Genomic DNA, 23,669 nt, shown 5'->3' with positions numbered 1-23,669 from the left:
GTGACATGTTTCTCCTTCAAGCAAAGAGTTACAAGAGTATTAGATGTGAGCTCTGGTGACCAGGTTTATAGGTCTACCTGAAACTTTGATTCTTGTGCCCTTGTAATCATTTTTCTGTTCAGCTGAGGAATTAAATCTAGTGATTTAATTTCTTTGACCTTCAGTTTCCCTGTTAGTAAAATGTAGATAATGTTACCTAGCCAGCTTTGACAGAAGTGTAAAGAAGAATGTATGGATTCTTATTTCTGGAAACAGTATTTCAATATTTCAGTTTTCCATTCGCTTATGATGATTCATAGCAAATTTTCAAACATGTATCAATAGATCATAAGATAGCTAATTCTTTTCAAATTTTTTGCAGAGGGTTATAAATTCATGTTTACTTCAAGAATTGTAAGCATATTATAACATGTAAGAGCTGTATCAATATAATTTGTTTTACAAATAAAAGGAACTTTTAGTGATTGGCTAAAAGTTTTCCAGATAGTAAGTATTCAAACATTCAGTCTTAACCTTCCAATTATACCTCTTTCCAGTGTGGAGCTCCATAAAAATAATAAACTGCATTGTCATTGTTGTGCTTCCTGTCAGTATCTCCTGCTTGGTCAATGTGTATTTATCAAAGTCCTTGTCTTGTTGACATGTGACTGCTGTAGCATTGTGGTGGCTTTTGTCAGATAATGCAGCTGTCTTGAACTCCCACATATAAGAAAAAATACAACTATAGCCCTTTGAAGAACTCTTATAAAATGTTTCTAATTAGACACATATAAGAGAGTGCCAGAGGGATTTGTTCATTGTCACAGATCTTCAGAGCTGAATTTCTGCAACAATTTGCTGAAGCACATAGACAACAAGAGGCATTTATGACTGCATGTGAGATAAGAGATGTGCTAGATCTGAAGCATCAGAAATAAGAAGCAGTGGGAAACAGAAACATCCTTGTATTTCAAGACAACTAAACTTAGTGTTTATCCATGGCATTCGGGCAACAAATACTTAATATAATGTTCAAAAGGAAGCAGTTTAAAGCGTACTTTTACAAGAAATTTTTAACCTTATCTGTAGTTCAGTATGAACAGATGCTCGTTAAAGGGTGTATCTAAATGGAAGATAAACTTGTCATTTTTTGGTGATAGACTAGACAGTGGAAAAGAAAAGTTTTGCTTCTTCACATAATAAGGTTCTCTGCTGGGACAAGCAGGTCCCATGTACCTTGGAGTGTTCTGTTGAATGTGCTGTGCATGATGAACTTTTTAACCAGCTGTCGCTTACATGCAATGTGACAAGTTGCGCCATGAACAGCCGATCTAATGAAACCTAGTTTCCAGTGTCTCTCTCCCTAATTTTTTCCCTTCATGTTGACTGGTAGATGATGATCTTGTAAGTCTTTCTGTGTATAAGGATTTAAGAGAGTGTCTATTCCCATTTGTAGTCCTCTTTTACTGAAATTTGTTAAAAAATATCCTCAGATCTTCTATGGTTTTGTCTAGTTTGCTTAAAATTGTTCTGAAACACAAAAGATCTTTCAAGGGAACAGACATTGCACATAAATACTACTTTTTCAGTCTCATTTTTTTTAGAAACCAGTCTAAATGCAGTATTTAGAATTTTCACTATAAGAAATCCACATGTCAGAAGGACTACTTGTATTAACTCCATCAGAATATATAACATTGCAGTATTAAAATAATTGGTAAAAACCAGTAAGTTAAAATGCTGCAGAAAATGCAGAAAAAATGCCAAATTAAGGTTATTGAATCTAAATTAATGTTTTCTTCTCTTGTCTTGTATTTATAAAGCTCCATGTTACATGTGAAGCTGGGTGTACTGTGAGCGAGCTACAGGAAAATGACATGCTCAATATACTTAATGTCTCAGAGTTGGGTTAAAAAATATTGAATGCGTTTCACAGATTTCACAGAGTATTCTGTGCTGGAAGGGACCCACAAAGATCATGAAGTCCAACTCTTAAGTAAATGGCCCATAAGGGGATCAAACCCACAACCTTGGTGTTATTAGTACCGTGCATCTGAACTAAGTTCCTATTTTCTAAGGTTTTATTAGGATCCTGCACTCATGGATTACTGAGGCCATCCCTGGAAAATCCCTGCAAAATCTGATCCATGCCAGTCATGTTTTAAACAGAGATTGGACCAGGTGACCTCCAGAGGGTCCCTCCTGACCTAAATAAATCTATCATCTGTGACCAAAAAGAGTTGACCTATAAAGTATATGTAATCTGTATGCTTTAAATTACCTGAAATTACTTCTGTATAAATCAATTCTAGCCTTTAAAGCTGTGTTAGCCTTCATTAAACCAAAACAATATTTATCATAATTCTTTATAAATCTGTACATGGTCTATTTAATAGCTAGGCCAGCTGGCAATTATTTTGTTATCTATAAAAATAAGAAATTAGATCTAAATTTTAGTCATATTGGGTATAATCTCACTTTAGATCCTGAGAAAGGACAGAATTATATTATTTTCACAGTATCTAGAAGATTAATGAGAAAATGGCATATTCAGTGATAGACAATGTGATACAAAACAGCACTTGCAAGAGAAATGCAAGAAGAATTCTACATCAGTTGTTACTGAATTTAGAGAATGAGATTGTCATTCATGACAAACAATAGTTTGTCGTGTATTTCTTTTGTGGGGGATGGATAGTATAAAGTCCAAAATATTGTCTGCTTATTCAGAATGTGGCCACGGAGGTGTGCAGAAAATAGCGTTTCCTGATTTGGAAATGTAGTTTATCGAGGTTTAATCAGTATAGTTTGAAGAAAAAAATATAAGACATGAAGAATAAGTCTGTAAATACTTTAGAGAAATGGGGTGGTGTTATAAAAGGAGAAAATAGCTCTTATCTATTACAGAGGGGGAATAGTGTCCTATCACTCGTATTTCACACATACACAATGCCATGTGGAATGAAATTAGAAAATGTGCAGAATTGAATTGTGAAGAACTAGAGGATAGCTACAACAGCCATTAGAAAAACATTTGTAGATCCTAAAGTTTATTAGATGACAGACTAATTTGTCAAGGGAAGTTCTCAAGTACAAACATTAGATAAGAGTAGCAATAGCAGGTCAAACTTTATTATATGAAATTCTCTAGCATTATAGCAGGGGAATGTAGATTCCAGTCCTAGCACATAAGGTCTTACGAATACAAAACAGAAGCAAAATAGTGGACAGAAGGATAGAAAACATGTACTCCATTATTCATCAGATACATGAATAAGAAATTTTACAACTACCAATGAATATATATTGCTTAAGCATGCATCCTTCTCCTATATGCTCTAAAACAAAACAAACAAACCAGCCAACCCCCCCCCACCCACACTCCCCAAGAAATTAACAGTTTAAAATGCAGCCTGCTCCTTGAGGGTGTTGAATAATTATGAACTATGCTTTGGAAAGTCACAAAATATATTGATAGAGGCAACTGTCAGGACCGAATCCCTCCATATTCTGTAGAAATGCTGCAAAATAACCTATATATAGAGAGATTTATTTTCTTCAGGTTATATATATGTTTGGTTTGTTGAGACTAAACCTGAAGTGTTGCAGAATCCAGTGCCTAATTCAATTAGACTGTTATTTAGTAAGTTATATTTGAATAACCATTTGAATAAACAGCTTTGCACTTCTAATGTATAATTAAGATTATGTGTCTCTGTATTGTAGTATTCCCCATTGGAACAAAAATAAGAGATACAGAGTAGTCTCAAATCAAATGTAAGATCTATCCACTGTTTTCTGAGATAGATTTTCTGGTCTGATTAAGTACTCACTAGGTCACCCTAAACTGTGTCTGGGAAAGGGAAGAATTTACTCATGGTTCTATTTTACGTACAACATTTTTATCCATATGCACCATTTTTATAGTCTGGTTTTGTCTTGGGCTGAACTAGTGGTCTAATGAACTCAGTTTAATTCAGTTGATAGTGGAATTGTTAATGCAGTGTTTCTCTCTTCCTCCCTACAGTATGCTGTCTGGCTGGTTCTTTGGGTTACGTGGAACGTGTTTGTTATCTGCTTCTATTTGGAGGCTGGGGACCTTTCAAAGGTAATTTACCATTGGATAATTCAAGCCATCAGCACTTTGTTAACATGCCCCAGTCAACAACAGACTGTGCTCTGTTTTACTCATCCTTTTTGTGTTATCAGAAGGAGTGTAGTAGTATGATGGAAATTTGGAATATTCTGGAGTGTTAGAAATTTTTAAACTAGAAAGTAATGAGCATATGCATTCTGATGCCCACAAAAATAGTAAATATGTTTTAAAAGAAAATGACTTCTTTTTGCCCCTCTCAGTAGTCTTGCAGTGCAAATTTCACCCCTGTGAGAGACATTAATTAATGCTCTCATGAATACAAAACATTGCCATCTCAGGGGTAAACAAATATTTATTGTACCATATAGCTTGCTGTTACTTAGTTGGATTCGATTCAGGGTTCTTACATCATAGCATAACAATTACAAAAGAAGGGGTCTTTCATTAAATCAAGTTGTAAATGGAGATGCCAGAAAAGATTGGCTTTTGGCTACAGCAGTGATTTTTAAGTTTGTGCTTATGGTAGTAATGTTATGCTTGAACACTTATACACAGTAAAAATCCATAGGAAAAATATATTTTCCCAAGAATTACATATTTACAGGGTTTTATTGACACTGCAAGTGATAACACGTAAAGTGGCAGTTGGTAATGGCTCAATCCAACATTTCAACCCAAAACTTCTACTTTCTAAGGTGTTCCCAGAAAGCTGGCAATCTGTGGGATAAAAGATTAGCAGTGGCAACAAATTATTTTTTTAGAATAATACACTTCTAAATATTGTTGCCAGTGCTGGATTATGCTCACAGTGCTATGAACTGACCATCAAGGAGAATCTCATGTGTCAAACAGATCACATTCCATTCTTGACTGACATTTTTAATAGGGAGTTTAGCCCAACTGTAAATTAAAGATGTAATTCTCTGATCCTTTGTGAGTTACTGATATCTTATGATACAGAAAGTTAAACACAATTATAGGAAGAATAAATGGGGCAAAGATACTTCCTTACCTGTATTTTGTTTCAAATCACCCCCAATGTAAAAAAGCTACTGGAGACAAGGGTATTTCATCCCCATGTATTCTGTTTCTTCAAAAGATACTGACTTCAAAAAGGATCAGAATTTCATTTCCTGAGAGTGTAGAGTAATTTTCTGCAGGTAAAACATTACACTTTCTGGGTTTTATATCTTCAATCTCATTAGAAGCTTGGCAAAAAACATAGTAAATAAAAGAACTTGCCTATCTTTTTTTTTTGGTTAAAATACCTTCTTTATTGCTAAGTGAACTAATGTATATAACAAACTCAGCACCTGTTGTACAATTATACTCAATCCAATCCGCCCTCTTTCCACCCACTTGTTTCAACCACCTGCATTCCTACAGTTGTAAATGTTGGGATGCTTATCTTGTCTGGGGAAGTGAAAGGGGATGGAAAAGAATGGAGAAAATAGAGGCAGCTGTTTGAGTACTGTGTCTTAATGGGTATAAAAACAGCTTAAAAACACTAGTAAGTGCTATTTGGAATACAAATGGGCTACAAACGGTACCTAAACCTTGAACTGATTTTTTTTCTGAAGTCTAGGGATGTGTCATCTAGAGTTTTCCCAACCAACCATAGAGTTCAGGCCTATGCTTGAATGCAGTTAATTTTTTTATTTGGTCTTTAGAGGTACTATTTGTTCCAGTGATATGATTTTCCTTGAAATACCCAGTAGAGTATATTCCTTACACTTCAACTGGCTTTCAGAGCAACAGAATTGATAAAAAGAGAAAGCAAAGGAAAAGTTCCTACAAAATGGATTCAAGAAATAGGTAGAGATCTATTCTAAAAAAGGTCTAATTCACATTTGAGGCATCACTCTCCACTCCTTTTCAACTGTATGTCAAAGCTCCTCTACATGATCGAATATTCTGCAAGATCTAGGGACTAGAAATATATGTCTAATGGAAACATACCCTCCTGTTCTAGGAGGATAAACCTTTTCAGAGTCTCTGGCTGTTTTACTGATGTAGGTTTCTTACAAAATGGATCATTGTAAGCGTTACGTCTCTCAGTCATACTCATAAATCTTGCACTGAATCTTCTTTATTATTTATATTTTCATCTGGGAATAACTGCAACTTTAAATCTGTAGTGATAATCCTACATATTTTGTTTATTTGGAATGGCATGTAGAACCTTGAGAAAAGCTCTGGGTCTGAATTGGTTCTAAACAGAGAATAAAAAATAACCTTTAGGCAAGTACTAGGGGGATGCCTCTGAGGCTGTAAACCATAAGAGAGGCTCCTGTGCAGCATGGCTTTAAGAATTGATGGATTAAAATTACAGCCTAATAATAGTTCAGAAGGGTATAGTTTATTTTTATATATATAATTCATAGCTTACTACCGAATAAAATAAAAGCAAGACTGGGTTTTTTTTAAGTTTTGCGGACAGCTTTCAATCTATGTGTGTGTAAAACAATTTTTCCATCATCACCTGCCAATACAGTGGAGAGGACATATTTCACTGTTATTATTAATCATTGCTTTTAATAATTATAACAAAAGGCTTGCTAACTTCATCCTTTTTTTTATTTTAGTTGTGGGGGCATAGATCATGACATTTTTACAGCTTCTCCTTATTACACTGAAACAGGTCTGCAAAGACAGAAATTTTTAGAACAATGAGACAGGGAAATCCATTTGCATTATACACCATTGCAATCATAGATATCTTGTGAGAAATGGCATCACACTAAGTATTTTCTATCCTCAAGGCACAGTTATCTTTGCTGAAATTCTTTCACATCAAACTGGAATATTTGTGGCCTTATAAGAAAGGTTTGTAACAAAGAGGAAGTGCAATGACTTATTCTTAACCTTGATTTTTATGTGGATCTGTGAATAAATGCCTAGAAAGCCCACTTCTCAAACTTACTTTTCAGTATTATGCTTTGAAAACATTTAATTAGTCTGTGTGTTGTTTTGCTTGCTGGTGAGTGCCATACTCAGTATAAGTAGGACTTTTTGCTTTCAGGACTGGTAATATTTATTTTGGCCTGTGACTAAGCAAATGTAGCATATGAAAAGCATAACCTCTTGTCTTGAATAAGGCACATCTAAATTACACTAGTGAAACAAAAGAGTAAAACATAATAGAAAGCATTTATGAGAAAAATATAATATTTCTGTGATTTTTTTAAACCCAGGAGAGGACATAAGGAGATAGATTCAGCTATCTCAGAACAACAACAACAAAAAAATACTCATCTGATTAAGAAACAGTATTCTTGCTTCAAGGCATTTGAACACTTCCCCTAATGATGCCTAATGATGCCTAATTATCCCACAAGGAGAATAGAAGCAGAATAAGACCGATCATACTCCTATTTTTGGTTTAGAAATGAGTAAAAATTTTTTTGCTGAAAACAATGCATGGCTGAGCTTGCACTGCTGCTATCATAAGCATAACGGGTGGAGATACTGCTACTGTCAGTTTCTGGAAGTCAAGGCAGAGGCTGGGCTTGGGATGTCGAACAAGGGGAGCCAGCTGGGATTCAGGGTCCAAAGCAGCCCTTGATGCACGTGATTCCAGCCTTGATTCAGTACTTTGGTTCTCTTTGCATGCAACCCTATTTGTGTGACCAGATAGAAGAGCTTTCCTCTCACTGCTGCCTGTCTGAGCTCTGACTACTTTGCTGTAGTCCCTAGAGTATTATGTGTTTGTGACCAAGAAAGCACTTTTTATAAACTCATTTTAACTGTCAAAATTGGTTTATTTTCTAGTTTTGTGGCATTCTTTACATCTTCCTTATTTATACTTAATAATATACAAATGTTACATTTAATCTATTAAATCATAAGGTTGTACTTTTATATCTTTTGACATGAAAATTTCATTTTTAAAAATCTAACACTCCAGTATCAAGATATGCCAGAATTAAGATTGTTTTACTTCACATGATTTAGCTCGCTCTTTAGATTAATTTTTATATAGCTTTTAATTACACAGTCACAACTGTATTTCTTTTCTTTTTCGCTATCCTTTCCTTAATCCCTATACCACATGGCCTATTTTAGAGATGAAGGTCTGGGAGTTGAATGACACTGCCATACTGGATCTTACTCCGTGTACTGCAGCAGTGAGAAAAAAATATAGAAGTAAAACCTGTACTTCAGTTTGGATCTGAAAACATGTAGAATAAGAATATAAAAGGTTAGGTACAGAACCGTGGTACCTAAGAGCTCTAAGCACACTGGTGATATTGTGTACATGGCTCACCATATGTAGTTGGAATGTGGTTCCTGAAGATTTTAGTACTCATTCTACAGATATGAGTATTGTTCTAGAAAAAACCTTTCTATGTGCATTCAAACTGTGTTACTTCCTTTCCTATATTGCCCTGAACTGCAACAGGGGAACATGAAATAATAAGGAAGACTAAAAAATGAACTTATTTAAAATTGAAATGGTTAAATATGATACAAAGAACTGAATGTACCATAGTTATTAAAATGTATGCTAAAGGAAAATTTGTAATCAAGTTGCTTCCTGCCAGAAGTTTTAATGGAAATAAAATATTTCTGACCACTTTGTCTCCTACCCACCCCAAATAACTGGAAATATAAGATAACAGACTTACAAAATCACAGACTTATTCATGTTGGAAGAGACCTCTCAAGGTCAGTTAATCCAGTTTCCTGCTCAGAGCAGCACCAACTTAGAAGTTCTATCAGGTTGCTCAGAGTTTTAGCCAGGAAAGTTTTAAAAGTCTCCTAGAATAGAAATTTCACAACTTCTCTATTTCTTAACCACTGTCATTGTGAAAAAATTTCTACTGATAAGCAGCTGAAATTTCTATTGCTGAAATCTGTGACATTGCTTCTTGTCCTTTCGCTGTATACCTCTGAGAAGAGTCATGCTTCATCTTTTCTAACACCCCTTTTAGGTTTTTAAATGAAGTTTAGGACTTCAGCTTTCTATTTATCCTTTCTGCAGTTGAATTCCTATTTCCAACCACAGACAGCTTGTTGCACCTCACAAGAAAAAAGCTATATATCATGTCATAAATAATCAGTTCACTTTTCACAATTTTACATGCTTTACTATGGAAGAGAAATGAAGGGTCTTTACATATATGTAAAGCTATATAGTATCTTAGGTAAAATGGGGAAGGATGAAGGTTATCCATGTTTGGAAAAAGTAATAACACATTCAAAAAGAATTAGAATCTTTTAGTTTAAAGACAATTCAATTTATACCAATGTTTAAGTTTCCTGATATTGTATTTAACAAAACATTGAAAATGTTTCATCTAAACCTTGCAGTCAAGTAAAATGCTGCAAATGCTGCAAATACTCTTCCTCTTTACTGCTGAGGTGAGTATGAAACCAAATTTTGATGAAGTCTTCCCAGTAACTGATAGGTAGCAGTAGGAAGGCTCTATAATGGCATTGCTGAGAAATACCCTTGGGGAGAGAGACAGCTCTTCAAGGCAGAGGAACTACTGAAGAAATAAAGATTTAGGGAGAGAGTTTGCAAGTATTGTCCACTCTGTATCTGAACTGCAAGTTAGTCTTTTTCTATATAATGAAATCAGAGGAATAAAGACGTGAGAATGTAAGAAATGTAAGAAAACATGTCAGTAGGATTCTCCAACTGCCAAAGTGCACTGTGATTAAAGTCAGTGTTTTCGTACTCATAGTCATGGCTCATAGTAAAGTAAGGCCAGAAGGGACTTCAGAATATGGCTAGTCCATTCTCCTGCCTCCAACCAGGCTAACCAACCTGCACTATGGGAGAGCATCTTATGCCAAAGATCTTAAGGAGGAAATGAGCAGTTTAGAAATCCACTCACATATGACGCTCATGCATTAGCAACTTTTCATCACTGAGCCCTCCTTTCCTTTGTTGATCCGAGATGCTATTCCAGGACTAGCCAGATATGGCTGACTTTTAGTGGCTGTAGGGCAGCCCAGTCTTTTTTTCCTTTTCCATTAGTTGACTCTAATGGGAAGAGGAATAGGCAGCAATGGTTGTAGCACTCCCTGTAAACAAATTAACACCAGTACTGCATTGTTGGAGGAAAAAAATGCAAGGAGTAAGAGGAAATACGTTTCTTCCTACCATTCTCACTTATCCTCACTGTCTTATTCAGCAAAGTTGTCAGGACCAACCAGAAATAGGTACCTTGTAATATTTAGTATTTTTCCACTTGAATATCCCAACATTTGCAAGCTAACATCCACTTATGTGTCTTACTTTCACATACCACTGCTTGGACTGATACCTAGTTGCTCTGAAATCCAGTTTATATCCAAATGCAAATTAACTACAATAATGCAAATTAATTCAGGGTATGATTTGCATAGCTTGTCACTCATGTTGCTTAAAAACATGCCGGCTATGAGTGCTGAACACTTTATGCAGCTAATATACTCTGATTTTAAAGGGAGGGTTTGATACACAGATGAAGCTGATGAAAGAAGGAAAGAAAAGAAGTGGGTAATTCATCTTCAGCATAACTCAGTTGTAACAAAGTAATGAACTTGGTAACAAGATTGAACTTATCCCAGTTACAAATTCATTCTACATTGCTTTGTGTCCATTAGTATAATTGTTATACTGTTTCAATTCCACATTTACTAATTATTTTTGTAAGGTGGTGGTCATTAACAGTTAAATGTCAATGTCACACATACTTTAATAAAACAACCTGCGGGATGGTTAATTTTGAACATATTACCTTCCTTGGATGTTGTTTTACCAGATGTCCTGTTAAGATAACAGAGAAATTAAATTAGTTTTCAACTCAAAGCATCTGGTTAACTTTGTAGGTAAATGCCTTTGAGCAGTAAATCTGACCAAGGTTTTCAGATAAATAGCTATCAGAATGTTTTAAGTAAATGACTTTATTTTTTCACTTCCATTACTTAGGGCAGATTTGACATGCTTGATCATGTATCTAACAGATGAAAATTGAAAATAGTGCTGGCAACCAGCAGTGTTAGGTTATTCAGAGGGTAGTTTCATGGGTAGATACTATTAAGCTTGCTAATGGTTTCATAAAATTTAGTTTTGCGACCATTTTTAAACCTCAATATCTTTACCAGCTAGAAGATAACTGATTATAAAATTTAATCTGTTTCTTACTGTAGACATGGCATATGGTGGAATACATTTAGATAAAAGCAGAATTTTTCATCTCTTTAATGGTGAAGAAAATTGTATTAGAAAATCATTCAAAGTATAGAAAAATATGAAATATGATTGTATAGATGTTGCTAATAGTAACAACTTTATCTTTTAAAATCCTGGGGTTATTTTTTTTGAGTTTATGAATAAACATACATCTGCATGTTAATTTTCCCATAATCTAATATTTTTGCACTGAATATAGCAACACATGAAAATGAGTAAGCGTAGTGACTGATCAGATGATAATTTCATATGACAATTTACATATCTGTACATATATATTGAGTACCTTAGTTATGCTGTTAAGATTGCTAAGCACACATTTTAGCATTTTCCTTAAAACTTATAGTGACAGGGAAGCTATATATCTAAAGGCAGTACCATGGATATTTCTGCAAATCTTTTGAATGTTACAGCCAAACCATTGCAGAAAAATATCTAAATATATACTTATGAGATTACTTTCTAATATTTTTAATTATATTGCACTACCATCTAGTGGCCCCAATTTGATATCAGGGTGCCATTATACTATGAGCCCTAGACACACATAGTATAAGTAGACCTTGTCGTATATGGTACATAGTCTTAGTACATAATTTTGTGAGAATAAGAGAATAAGCGGAAACCAAAATATAGTAGAATGTTGCAAGAATCCTAACCAGTGCTATATCTTTCAAACTCTTCATGAAGTCTGGATTTTCACAACTTTCTTGTCATATTTTCCCCATGTTTCTTGTCTCTGTGAGTATTGATAATCAAGTGACACAAAGCCCTACTTTTACAGCTTTTCATGGTCCACCTCTGCAAGGAAACCACTTCTGTATGCTATGGTGCACCATTGCTAGTGTTTCACCAGTTGTTTAAGGCACTGGGGGAAAAACTGTTGAACTTGCTTAAAATGAAAGATCAGAAGGTAAATTTATTTCTAGTCAAGCAGATGCTCAGAAGATCACAGCTACAGAATGCATGTTTTCTATGACAGCTCTTCTAGGGAGTTATCTATGCCTCTCATATGCAGTACCTTTCCTATGGATATATGAATCAGCTATGGAACAAGAGCTGAAGGATTATTTACCGTAGTTGAAAGCAGGGGAGTCTGACAGAGCAACTACTCATCTTTTATGAAAGTATAAAAATATAGGAATATATTATCTGCTTTTTAAATTTCACTATCTCATGGTGTCAGCTTTGTGTTTTATTATTTATTCTTTTGGGGTACAGATGCAATACTTTAACATAGTCCCTAACATTTTTTTGTTCTAAGCGTAGATGAAATGGCTAGCATATACTTTCCCCACATCTACTTTTACTCTAAATATAAATGAATAATTGACCTTCAATAATAATATGTCAGATAAACTCCATCTTGTGAACCTGGGGTCTACCAGAAATTTTAAGGCAGCACTAAACCCATACAGTTTCTGAGGAGCTTTGGAATTTCTGAAAGAAACCATTTTGATCCTTATGGCACTAAAAATTATGCCAGTGTTAATCCTGTAGGAAATAAAAATTCTGTGTTGCTATCAGCATATTTTCACATGTGAATAAGCATTTATTGAACCTGGGAAAGCAATGTTAGCTGTGAAGTGCTCTCCTTTTTTGATCCTGTTTAATATTGACCCCCCCCCATATTCCTTTCTTAGCACTGCAATGGTAGAAGCAAGCTCACAGGCCGTGTATTGAAAAAGACTGTGGTGACTGATTATCTCTTATAGTGGTTCATCCTCTTATAGCATTCCATATTAGCAATTGCCTTTCTGCTGGAGGCTCCCACTCCCATGTTTCTGCTAGAGTACTAAAGCACTTGAACATTCATGATCTATCTCTAGGCTAAAATATACAGATGTGTCTTAAGCCACTTCGAGCAGCCACATAAAGTATGTTCTTACACACACACACAACTTTACACTGAAGCAGGTGAATAGCTCCTACAGAAGGCACTAATAAAAAGCTAAGGAGACAGTAATGTGTTTAAACTCTCAGAAATATTTCAAAGCAAATGTCTTTCCTAGTCACAGAGCTTTCTGCACCACAAGAGAATTTACAGAAATCTCCTTAACCATTTAAACAGGTTATATATTGCGATGTAACTATTCAACATACAACAAAAATTAATTTTTTCTTCCTGTAAAATTGTTACTTCAAAACTGTAGAATTATTTTAAGTATTAGTATTTTTTTCACATAATTTTTCTTCCTTTCTCATTACACTAAAATGAATGTTTCCAAAACTGTTACTGAAATGCAATGATCTGTGGTATATGGATTAGTGAATTAACTAATCCATATACCATCCACTGATAACAGTGTAGGATTTGATGATGGATTTTTATTAATTGTCCATAATAAACAGAAAAAATATTCTCTGGCAAAACCTCCTTGGCTTCAGTGATGTCACACTGCAGCTGACAGCACATTCTCAGCTGGTTTTGTTTTGTTGATTCCATATACTCAGAATGAAGGACTAACTATGAAAAATATTTGCTCTCCTTTTCTAATAACCCATTAAACTCAATGATTACCCTCATGAGTTTATCCCCAGAGGGTAAGTTCACTCTAGTGTTGTTTTCAAAACTTGCTGCTGCTATTTCAATGATAATAATGTTAAGGAGCATCCTATCTATTCAGGAGTGCTATAGTAGTGGTGTTACATTCCACTTATCAGACTCCCACAAATACCTGTTTGGATAGAAACTGGATTCTGTGTTTTGAGGGTAGGATTTGATTGATTGATTGAGTAACCTTCTGAATTGAACTAAAGTGAGTTTCATGCTAAAAGCCTGTTCTTTGGCAGGCCATAGTGTAACTCTGGCTATTTTTCTTCCATGCTACAATAGTTGAGTAATTCAGCAATAATGAGGTGATCAGTAATGTGCTGGATCTAAGTATCTCACCGGTATCTTTAAACTGCCAATGAATTTTTTTAATAGAAAAACTGCTGTTTGCAATTTAGAGAGAAAGACCAGAGTGCTCAAAACTATGTGAAGAAGCCATTTCCTCTTCTATGGATAATCGATATATACCTCACCACTTAGATGAAAAAAAAAAGGTGTTGGATTTGTCAGGCTTTTGACCATATATTAGAAGTGAAGGGCTCTGCCTGTATAGGGGCTCTTCTATGACTTCCAGTTGGATGCACAAAGCAATCTCCCTCTTCCTCTCTTTTTTTGGCAATTTTATATTTGTCACTCCCTTCTTTTCCTCCCTCCTCATATACAAGCTGAACACTTTTTTTAATCTTGGCTTTGCTCACCTCTGGCACATTCCTCTGACAATTAGCACATCCAAATGTATCCTAGCTGGATTTGGCTAAACTGGCAAGTTTTATTTTGATTTGGCAGTATGGAGAAACACTGTATTTGAGTGCATTTTCATTTATGCATTTCTCTTTAGCTGTCATTTACAGTATATACTAATTGTTGTTATTCTTCACTGCCCATTGCAACCAAATCCATTTGATTCATTGTCTTCCCACAGGTGTTCTTAAAATGCAAGTATGAGACATTTGTCCTGCAGCATTAATGATGGGGATTGATTTGCATTAGGTGGACAAGTTAACCAGATGTGACATATTTGTTTATCTTAAAGTTTCACCTAAAGACATTTTTTTATATTTTTTTTTCTCATTGGAATATCAATACAGAGTTTATGTAGGTGTATTTGTTCTTTCATACATTGCATATCACATCCTAATATAAATTGTAATGAAACATTGTTAAACATATTAATGATATAATCTGGATAATATACAGTATAATAACTTCTTGCATAAGTATTCACATAAGAATTATATAAAAATTGTTACCAAGGGTTGTGCAAAGGTTATCTGTGAATATTATCATTTACCCAACTGCACCTGGGTGTTCAAATGACAATGTAAGAAATACTGCCATGGGCAATGCTGAAAGAGATTCCTCTGTTGGAAAAGCTTCTCTTTAGGCCTAGGGAACAAACCACTCACTTCTATTGAGAAACAAATATATAGATATAGATATAGATATAGATATAGATATAGATATAGATGATATAGATATAGATATAGATATAGATATAGATATAGATAGATACAGATAGATATAGATATAGATATAGATATAGATATAGATATAGATATAGATATAGATATAGATATAGATATAGATTAGATATAGATATAGATATAGATTAGATATAGATATAGATATAGATGATATAGATATAGATATAGATGATATAGATATAGATAGATATAGATATAGTTATATATTAGGTCAGTATTTTCCACCTCATTTGACAGCATGATTCTAATTAAATAATATGTTGTTCTTAACTCTTGCGCATAAATGTCTTATATTCTTTTATTTATTCTGTCTTGAATAGTTCTTATTCTAATTACTAAATACTGTCAGTGCCTTTGCAAATGCTTTAAAGTAGTTCAATGACAAAACTAGTTTCAGCTCAGTACAAAGATATAGATTATAGTGTGATTTGTGTAGAATAAGAAATCTTTGGAGCTTCTAATTGTGCATTTCTCATGGTTGACAAACAACGATGGGGTTCAAAGCGTGAGATGTTTCCTAAAACTACAACTTCTGGCTGTTGTGTTTGCCTTCATGAATTCTGTGGGTTTAATTTTTAATAAAGGAAAAAGTCATAAGCTCAGACAGCTGTTTGGAAGAAGAGGCTGCAGGAGAGCTTGGTAACAACATGCTATGATACTATGTAATTAGATATTTTTTCTCTTCATTAGCATATACAACCTGCTACAGGAATGAGAATATAATGATAATTGCCAGGCTCTTGGGTTTTCACACTTAGAAATAGTGTAAAGTACAAATCTAAAGTAATAGAGATTCCTTCAAAAAATGTCTCTGTCTGTATAGTGAAAGCAGGAGCTTATAAAAGACTATGGAGACTTAATTTTGATGTTAAATTTCTGGCAAAACATCTCCAGGAGATAATAGTACTGATTCTCATTCAGGTCTCAAAGTGAAAATGAGTGTAGCATCCATTCTTTAACTTGTCATTAAAGGACATTTGCCTGTGTCACAGCATGTAGCATTAATGATAGATTCTGCAGAAAAGAGTTGCCTCTATATGAAAAGCCACAGAAGACTAAAGTTTGTTGGAAAAGCTTGTATAGGAAATTTATTTGATTCGTGTACACATTCTATTAGCTTTAGGCAATATTTCCATTTTTCACAAGCACAATAATGTGACCATTAAAAAGAATTTATAAAAAATATATTTTTTACACTGATATCATTCTGTGCTGTATAAGACAGTGCTCTTTTGTTTCCTATCATAAAGAATTATGCTGTCAAAGAGGATAAGTGTCAAGTACCATCTCTTCCATGTCTTATACAGAGTCAGTGCAAAATATTAGAAGCATATGTAGCAAATTGCTAATAAGTAGAGTATTGTTTCACATATAATTTAGGTATTTGATAACCCTAAGAAATGTTTTCAAATAATAGTCAGATAATCTACTATTTATTTTAAATGGTGAGTTATTGGCAGGAAAACACAGACTGAAGAAAACCAGCAAGCCCCTGTGAGTCCAGAGGACAAAGATGTGCCTTCTACTCCTTCTCAGCAGTACATGCCCTGGTTTGCTGCCATCCTCCCATGCCCATACGACATGCCCCTTTCCCATGTGTAATTCTTCAGTCTCTCTCACTCCTTTTTACACTTCCCATGTTTTCCTGGACACTTGCCTGATGCAGGTGGTACTGGGCTGAAACTCTCTTTGGAGATCCCTGCTTCTCTGCCTAGGCTGCCAACATAGCTTAGAGTAGATACCTGACTTCTAGAGAGCTGTAGTAAAATGAGAACAATCCAACCCTCAGTGCTTATCACCCACGGAATTCATGATAGTTAAGCACTAAGGGGATGCCTTCCTTTAACACTGGGCTCCTAATATATTTTAAAATGTGGTGCCATGAAACCTAAATTACCTTTAAATAAGAATTTGAGTGCTTAGTCTGTTTAGTAATTTCTGAAAATGGGGTTTGAAGGCAAATATAACAAAAAAATCCTTATCCTTTCTTGAAAATCCTGTGTTTATAGATTTGCCTTCAAGAAAAGGAAAAAGAATGGCAATGGTGGAGTTCTGATTTACAAACATACTGATAAACTGCTTCTAGTTTTCAGTTGGAGTTGCATAGTTTATTTGATTCTCCTCCTTCATTGATTACAATTTTGTTTCAGAGAAAGGCAGTGATGGTTCACACAAAACAAATTAAAAACCTGCCTACCTTTCTATGAAAAAATGTGAGTCAGTTTTGAAAACCTAATAAAAAAATTCATACCAACAAACAGCTTTCGGTTTAGAATATGGAATAGTTACATTCCTTACAAAGGCAAATGAAGTAAAGTACATGCTTCAAAGCAAAGAGCAATGTCAAGAATTTGTGGCTCTGTATTGATTGGTACCATAGAAGACACTCATAACAAGAAAGATAGAAAGACTGCATGAAAAATTCAAAGCAAAAGATCTGATATGAAGATTTCCAATACTGAGGAAGGGATATATATTCAGCCTACTAAAAAATTTAAGGCTAAATTTTTATTAATGGCTGTTTCTTTTCTGTAGTATTTCCTTTGTGTTGGGCTATGTGGTACATGTTAGATTAGGCAAAAAGGAGAAAGAGGCACACTATTGAATCTGTAAGTCCTTGAGCAAATAAATATTTTATTTTACTTTTTTAGAATTAAATATCAAACTGTAGAGATGTGGAACTCCTGTATTTTACATAAAGAAAGTCACATGGAACTATGTTAAGTATAAAGTCCACTGGGATGATTTATTTTATCATTAGAATGAAAAAGAAAAAAACAGATAAACAAATTACGTATTCATATGTTGTTGATATATTTAGAAAAAAACACCCATGAGTCCAGAGTGTCCTGTCTCTTTTTCTTCTCTACTTAGGTGATGCTAAATTCCCTAGAGTAGAATTATAGAAATATAAAGATGGAAGATATCTGCTTAAAATAGTTATAATATTTCTTGGATATAGAAATTAATAATGATATTTCACCTGGTTTTAATACTTGGTTAGCCAAGTGATTTTTTATAAACTAATAAAATTAATTGTGTATTGTCACTAAGTAACCTGTTTTTGCATTCAGGAAGTTTTTCCTAGTAGGCAACCAAAATGATTTTACTGACTAACTTTGACTTTTCCTGAACAACCAGGACAAAAATTCTCCTTACTATTCTGTCTACATGTTAAAAGACATTTATCATGCTGATTCTTCATTTTTCTTCTCTTCTGTAGGCAAAATAGATACATTTCTTTCATATTTCCTTATTGCTCATATTTTCTAGATCTCTTATTGCACTTCTCTAGATTCTTCTCATATACTCTACAGCCTTTTAAGTATGAAGTAAAAAAAAAAAAAAGGCTATTCCATTTGAGACTTTACCATAACCAAGTACAGCTGACCTATAGGCTATAAAACTGCCATTCAGTGCTAGTGAACAGGATTTTCTGTGTTGATATTAATTTCTGAGTCACTATTACATCTTCTGCAGGTTTTTTTGCCATATTTTACTACCTGGCCAAATGTTACTTACTCTCAATTTGTCTGATTTTTTCTGCCTACAGGAAGCACTTTGCTCTTCCTTTGTTTAATTCACTTTGCTGTTCTTGGGTCATCTCTTCAATTTGCTGAGACTATTTGGACTGCAGACTTGTCCTCTGCAGTATTTGCTATCCTTTTTCTGCACAACGTAAACAGTGTTAAATTCTATCACCCAAATCCTTCATAAAAATGCTAATTGAGTTGAATCTGGAGTGGACACCCACCTTCCACTTCCAATCCTTTCTCAGTTTAACAGCCAATCATGGATGAATACTTTTTTGTAAATAGGTTTTAAACCAGCTGTGCAGCTCATTCTGGTCTTTTACATCCATTATGCACTTTGTTTATTTGTATATAAGGGACATCACATAGCCCAGTGCCAGAAGCCAGAATAAAGTATGTCCTCTCTGCTGTTCTGCCTACCCAAAGCCACCACACCTAACTCACTTATCACAGAAGAAGGAAAGTTATTTTAGAATTATTTGCTCTTGAAAACTTATATTTTTCTTGAAAACTCATCTTCTTATCTTACTTACTTACATAGGTACACAGGGGTTGATGGATTAGCAATTTTGTTACAGAACCTCAGGATCAAAAGCCAATTCACTAAAGTAAAACTGTAAAAAAATAAGTCTGTCTTTCTGTAGTTGCTCTGTCAACTTTTTTTTTTCTTAACTAGTTCTGCTTTTTTCTTTTTTTTTTTTCTTAAGTCAGAAACTTCAGGTGAAATCGTGTCCCTATTTAAGTCAATAAAGGGTTTGTTTTTTTATTCCATTGACTACAATGAAGCTAGGAGCTGACATAGACTCTTCAAGGGCATCTCAAAGTGTCAAGTCTTATCCCTAAAAGCATGATGATGTCTTGAGAATTCTGAACATCAAAAACAATTTCATAATAGAAGAGAATATTTTAGTTTCATTGATATGGAAATCATATTATGGAGCATGTATTGTGAAAGTATTTGGTGTCTAAACTGACACCATGTAAAGCATGCATTGATAATTTCCATCCTCACCAAAATGTTGTTAATTTATTTAGTAAAAAAGGTGTACTGCTACTTATTATCACAAAACACAAATAAACAAAGTAATAATATGAGTTGTGTTTTGGTTTTTTTGCTTTCATATTTCAATGAACTTGGAATATAAAAGATGTGCAAGCAGGGCATCTGAATACATACGTGAAGAAGTAAACATTTATTAATCTATTAAATATCATCTGCTCACCAAGTAAGCCAGTGTATTGGGTCTGGCTGAGCTGGATGGAGTTCATTTACCCACAGTAGCCCTCAGAGTGCTGTGATTTGCATTGGTAGCTAGAAGGGTATTGATAGCACACTGGTGTTTTGGCTACTGCTGAGCACAGCATCAGCACTGTAACATTCCTTCCCCAGTTGAGGGCAAGATCCTGGGAGGGGACACAAGTAGGCCAGCTGACCCAAACTGACAGAAGGATATTCCATACCATATGACATAATCTCAGATCAGCTAAGGAAAGGAGCAGGAAGAGGGGCATTCATTGTTTCCAATGGCTGCCTGCTAAGAAACCACTACATGTGCTGAAGCCTTGCTTCCCAGGAAGTGGCTGGAAATCACTGATGATGGGAAGTAGAGAATAAACCTTGTTATTTTTTCGCTTTGCTTTTGCACCTGCAAGCTTTTGCTTTGCATTTGCCTTAATAAATTGCCTTATCCCAACCCACAAGTTGTTTTCCATCTTACTCTCTCTCACCTTTATGGTTGGGAAGGGGACTGATACAGTGGCTGGGTGAACACCTGGCGTCCCTCCAAGGTCAACCCACCACAGCCAGTTATGTGGAACAGGAACATGACTTTGTAGTTCAAATCACTTTACTGAACCTTGGGAGATTTAAGTCCACTTTTCAGCTCTGACTCAGATTTCCTGCAAATCAGAGCTTCCACCTCAAATTTTGCTCTCAGTTCTTGCTACTGTAAAACAAAGATGGTTTCAGCTGCCTGCATGAAAAGGACAGCCCCACAGTGAGGTTAAGTTCAGTATTCCTCAAGTGTCTCACAGTACTAGTGAAGACACCCTACTCTGCTGGTTCACCTAGTCCTGTTCATATTGTGGGATTACTTGAAGCCTTGCTCATAGAAACAGGTCCCTCTAGATTATCTGCTGCAAGTTAGGAAAAAGATGTATCATGTGACTAGTTCTCTGAAAGCATCAACTCAACATTGAATAAACAATGTTAAGGCTTGCTAGGAAAGGAAAAGATTACCAGGCAAGGAATATCATACTACAGACAAAACCCATGAGGACCTCCAGTATTAGCTACTGTTCATTTGTAACAGAAATAATGTATAAAATTGTTTTAGAAGGAATGAGTATGCTAGAATGGTTTGATGATGAATGAATGTCACAACTTCTTGGAGTAAAGAATATTTTCCTGCAGTATGTGATTTCCACTTACAACATCAGGGCTATAGTTTTAGCTTAGGCTGTGGTTCCTATGATTTTTGGTTTTCGGGAAATAGGATGTGTTTTTATTTGTTGCTTGTAAATATTGCTTTCTTGAAAACAACAATAAAAAAAATCCGTCATAAAAAACTGATGAATAAAGACAACTGGATCAAATTATTTAGGAATTTTCTTGTAATTATTTGCTTTTGTAGCTGATGAAACACCCTGCCTACCTTTCCTCCCCCTCCTATTCTGCTCCATTAAAGAGGAAGACAGGGGTGATAATCCTCCTGGACTGAAATATTTTACACTTGTTTGGTAGGTATAAATGCTGCATTCCAAGGAGATTGGCACAGGGAAACTTCACTAAAGGAGTAATCATTTCTGCATGCACACCAAACAATTCAGAGCCTTGTTGAATTGACAGTAATAATACTTTTTCTTTAGGAAAAGCTACTACAGGAACAACCACATGAAGTTAAAATTTTTATTTTTTTAAATAAATTATATTATTATTCTATTGCATCTACTGTGCTGTGAACTCATTTAATTATTGTGAGGATTTTTCTTTCAGTAGTTCACATTAATTTGCAAACTTCTTTTCAGTTACATTTTAATATTAGTAACATGTATTGCATCTTCTCAGGAAAGGAAGGCAATTTTAAGCAACTTTATGTTTTAACCCAGATGAAACATTTGTAATGATCAGCATTACAGCCACTATAAAATGTTAATAAATGTATATCCTAATAAATTCAAAGCGTATAATATTGCAAGTGAAACATATCTACTCTTAATGGATTCCTATAATTTCTTTAAACATTACGATTTCTCTAAAACCTGTCATTGAAAGGATATGCTTAATTTTCATTCTGCATTTCTTACCCAAATTTATGCCCATTCAAAAGTATTGTTGAGATCATTCATATTTGTTTCTTAGGTTAGTGAAAATAATGTATTAAGTACTGCATGCTTAAAACACAAAATTGATTTGATGATTACAAGCTGGTTTAACTCCTTTCTTCCAGATATCTCAAATTTATGCTTAAAAATGCTGTTGCTTGGAATTTCTTCAGTCTACATAGAATTACAAGACAAATAACCTATACTAAAATTGAATCCAAATGATATCAGATTTAAAGGACCATATTAAAAGATCAAAGTGAAATTGTTTTTTGGTTTCTTGATGTTTAAGCTCAGAATGTAATTAAAAGTCCTATGGAAAATTTTAGTTTATGCACATTTTATATTTTACTTCATTTTTCCTATACTGTCGTGTGCTATCCATAGTTATGTCCTAATGCAAAATAAGAAGACTCCATGGAACACTAGGAGAAAAAGAATCCACTAACCCATAATGGTAGATATTTCTACTACAACCAGGTATCACATGGATGATTTTAAATTGTGAGCTTTATTCTAGGGCCTAGTGCTTTATTCTAGGGCAGTTTATCTCTCCAATTTGTAAATTCAGTCCATTTTCCTTATAGAGACTGAATGCATCACTTTTAAAAAAGGCCATGCTTTGAGCACAATTATGTTTACTTTGAAGGACCATTGTAAGATAATGTCTAGTGAATTGACGCCAACAGCTTGAGCCGTGCTTGCTCCCACTTGAAGATTGCTTGTCTTTGTAGCCCTTATCCAGGCTCTTGCCACACATGATCTCAATATTGAAAACATTGAGGTAAGAGGGGATTTGCATGATTGTATTTTGTTTCCCTTCCTTTTAAAATGTGGTTTATGCAGTTCTGCCTTCAACAACATAAGACTAACGACTAGGGAAATGGAGATACATTGCTGATCTGTGATGTAGTCAAGGAGATGAAGGAATGATAGGCCCGAGTGCTAGAGAATATGCAGTCTGGATGTGACATGATTGCTGGGAATCTTGAGGTACCTTCCCTTGAATATTGAGATACCTTCCCTTCACCAGTTCTTCTTGCAGGTTTTGTCTCTAATGACTTATAGTCATTAGTGCTCAGACTGTATATGCTGTAGGATGTTTTAGGAGAAATCTCAATTTAATTTTATAATTTCATGGAAATGTTAAAAAAAAGAAGAACTAATGAAGGCAGAATTCAGAAAACATTAAAGTAAGAATATTTTCTGTCTTCACTACCTTAACATTAATTGCACAGCTAAAATTATAGGCAATGCATTTAAAATAAATATTAAGCTAAAAGAGGAAAATCCCAATAAGTCACACTACTGTATCTTTCTGAAGAATATGTCATTTTTTGCTATTTGTAAAAAAGGTATCAGTGATGACTAATTAGACCTTGAATTTAATGCTAAAATATTATAATTTATTTTAAGTTGTCATATATTAAAAGCCATCCAAAACTGCATGTACAGTGCTTGGCTTAGAATAGGTTATTTCATGGCTTTGTTTCGTCTTTCTGATAGGCAATGC

The 23,669-nt window shown here is 34.5% G+C and overlaps 1 protein-coding gene across 2 annotated transcripts in view; it reads left to right on the top strand.

Annotated features, from left to right (window-relative positions):
- Positions 1-23,669, top strand: part of NKAIN2 (sodium/potassium transporting ATPase interacting 2) — a 545,346-nt gene that overhangs the window by 288,125 nt on the left and 233,552 nt on the right. For both annotated transcript variants that reach the window (XR_004355980.1, XM_032682422.1), the window contains exon 3: positions 4,007-4,087. Coding sequence is in view for 1 of the 2 variants with exons in the window: in XM_032682422.1 (XP_032538313.1) it covers positions 4,007-4,087 (81 nt within the window). In the remaining variant the exon portion in view is untranslated. The remainder of the gene's footprint in view (positions 1-4,006; positions 4,088-23,669) is intronic.

Source organism: Chiroxiphia lanceolata, chromosome 3 (assembly GCF_009829145.1).
Source record: "Chiroxiphia lanceolata isolate bChiLan1 chromosome 3, bChiLan1.pri, whole genome shotgun sequence".
NCBI classification, from domain to species: Eukaryota; Metazoa; Chordata; class Aves; order Passeriformes; family Pipridae; genus Chiroxiphia; species Chiroxiphia lanceolata.
The sequence above is the reverse complement of the archived record's forward strand: the minus strand, read 5'-3'. Positions and strand labels throughout refer to the sequence as shown.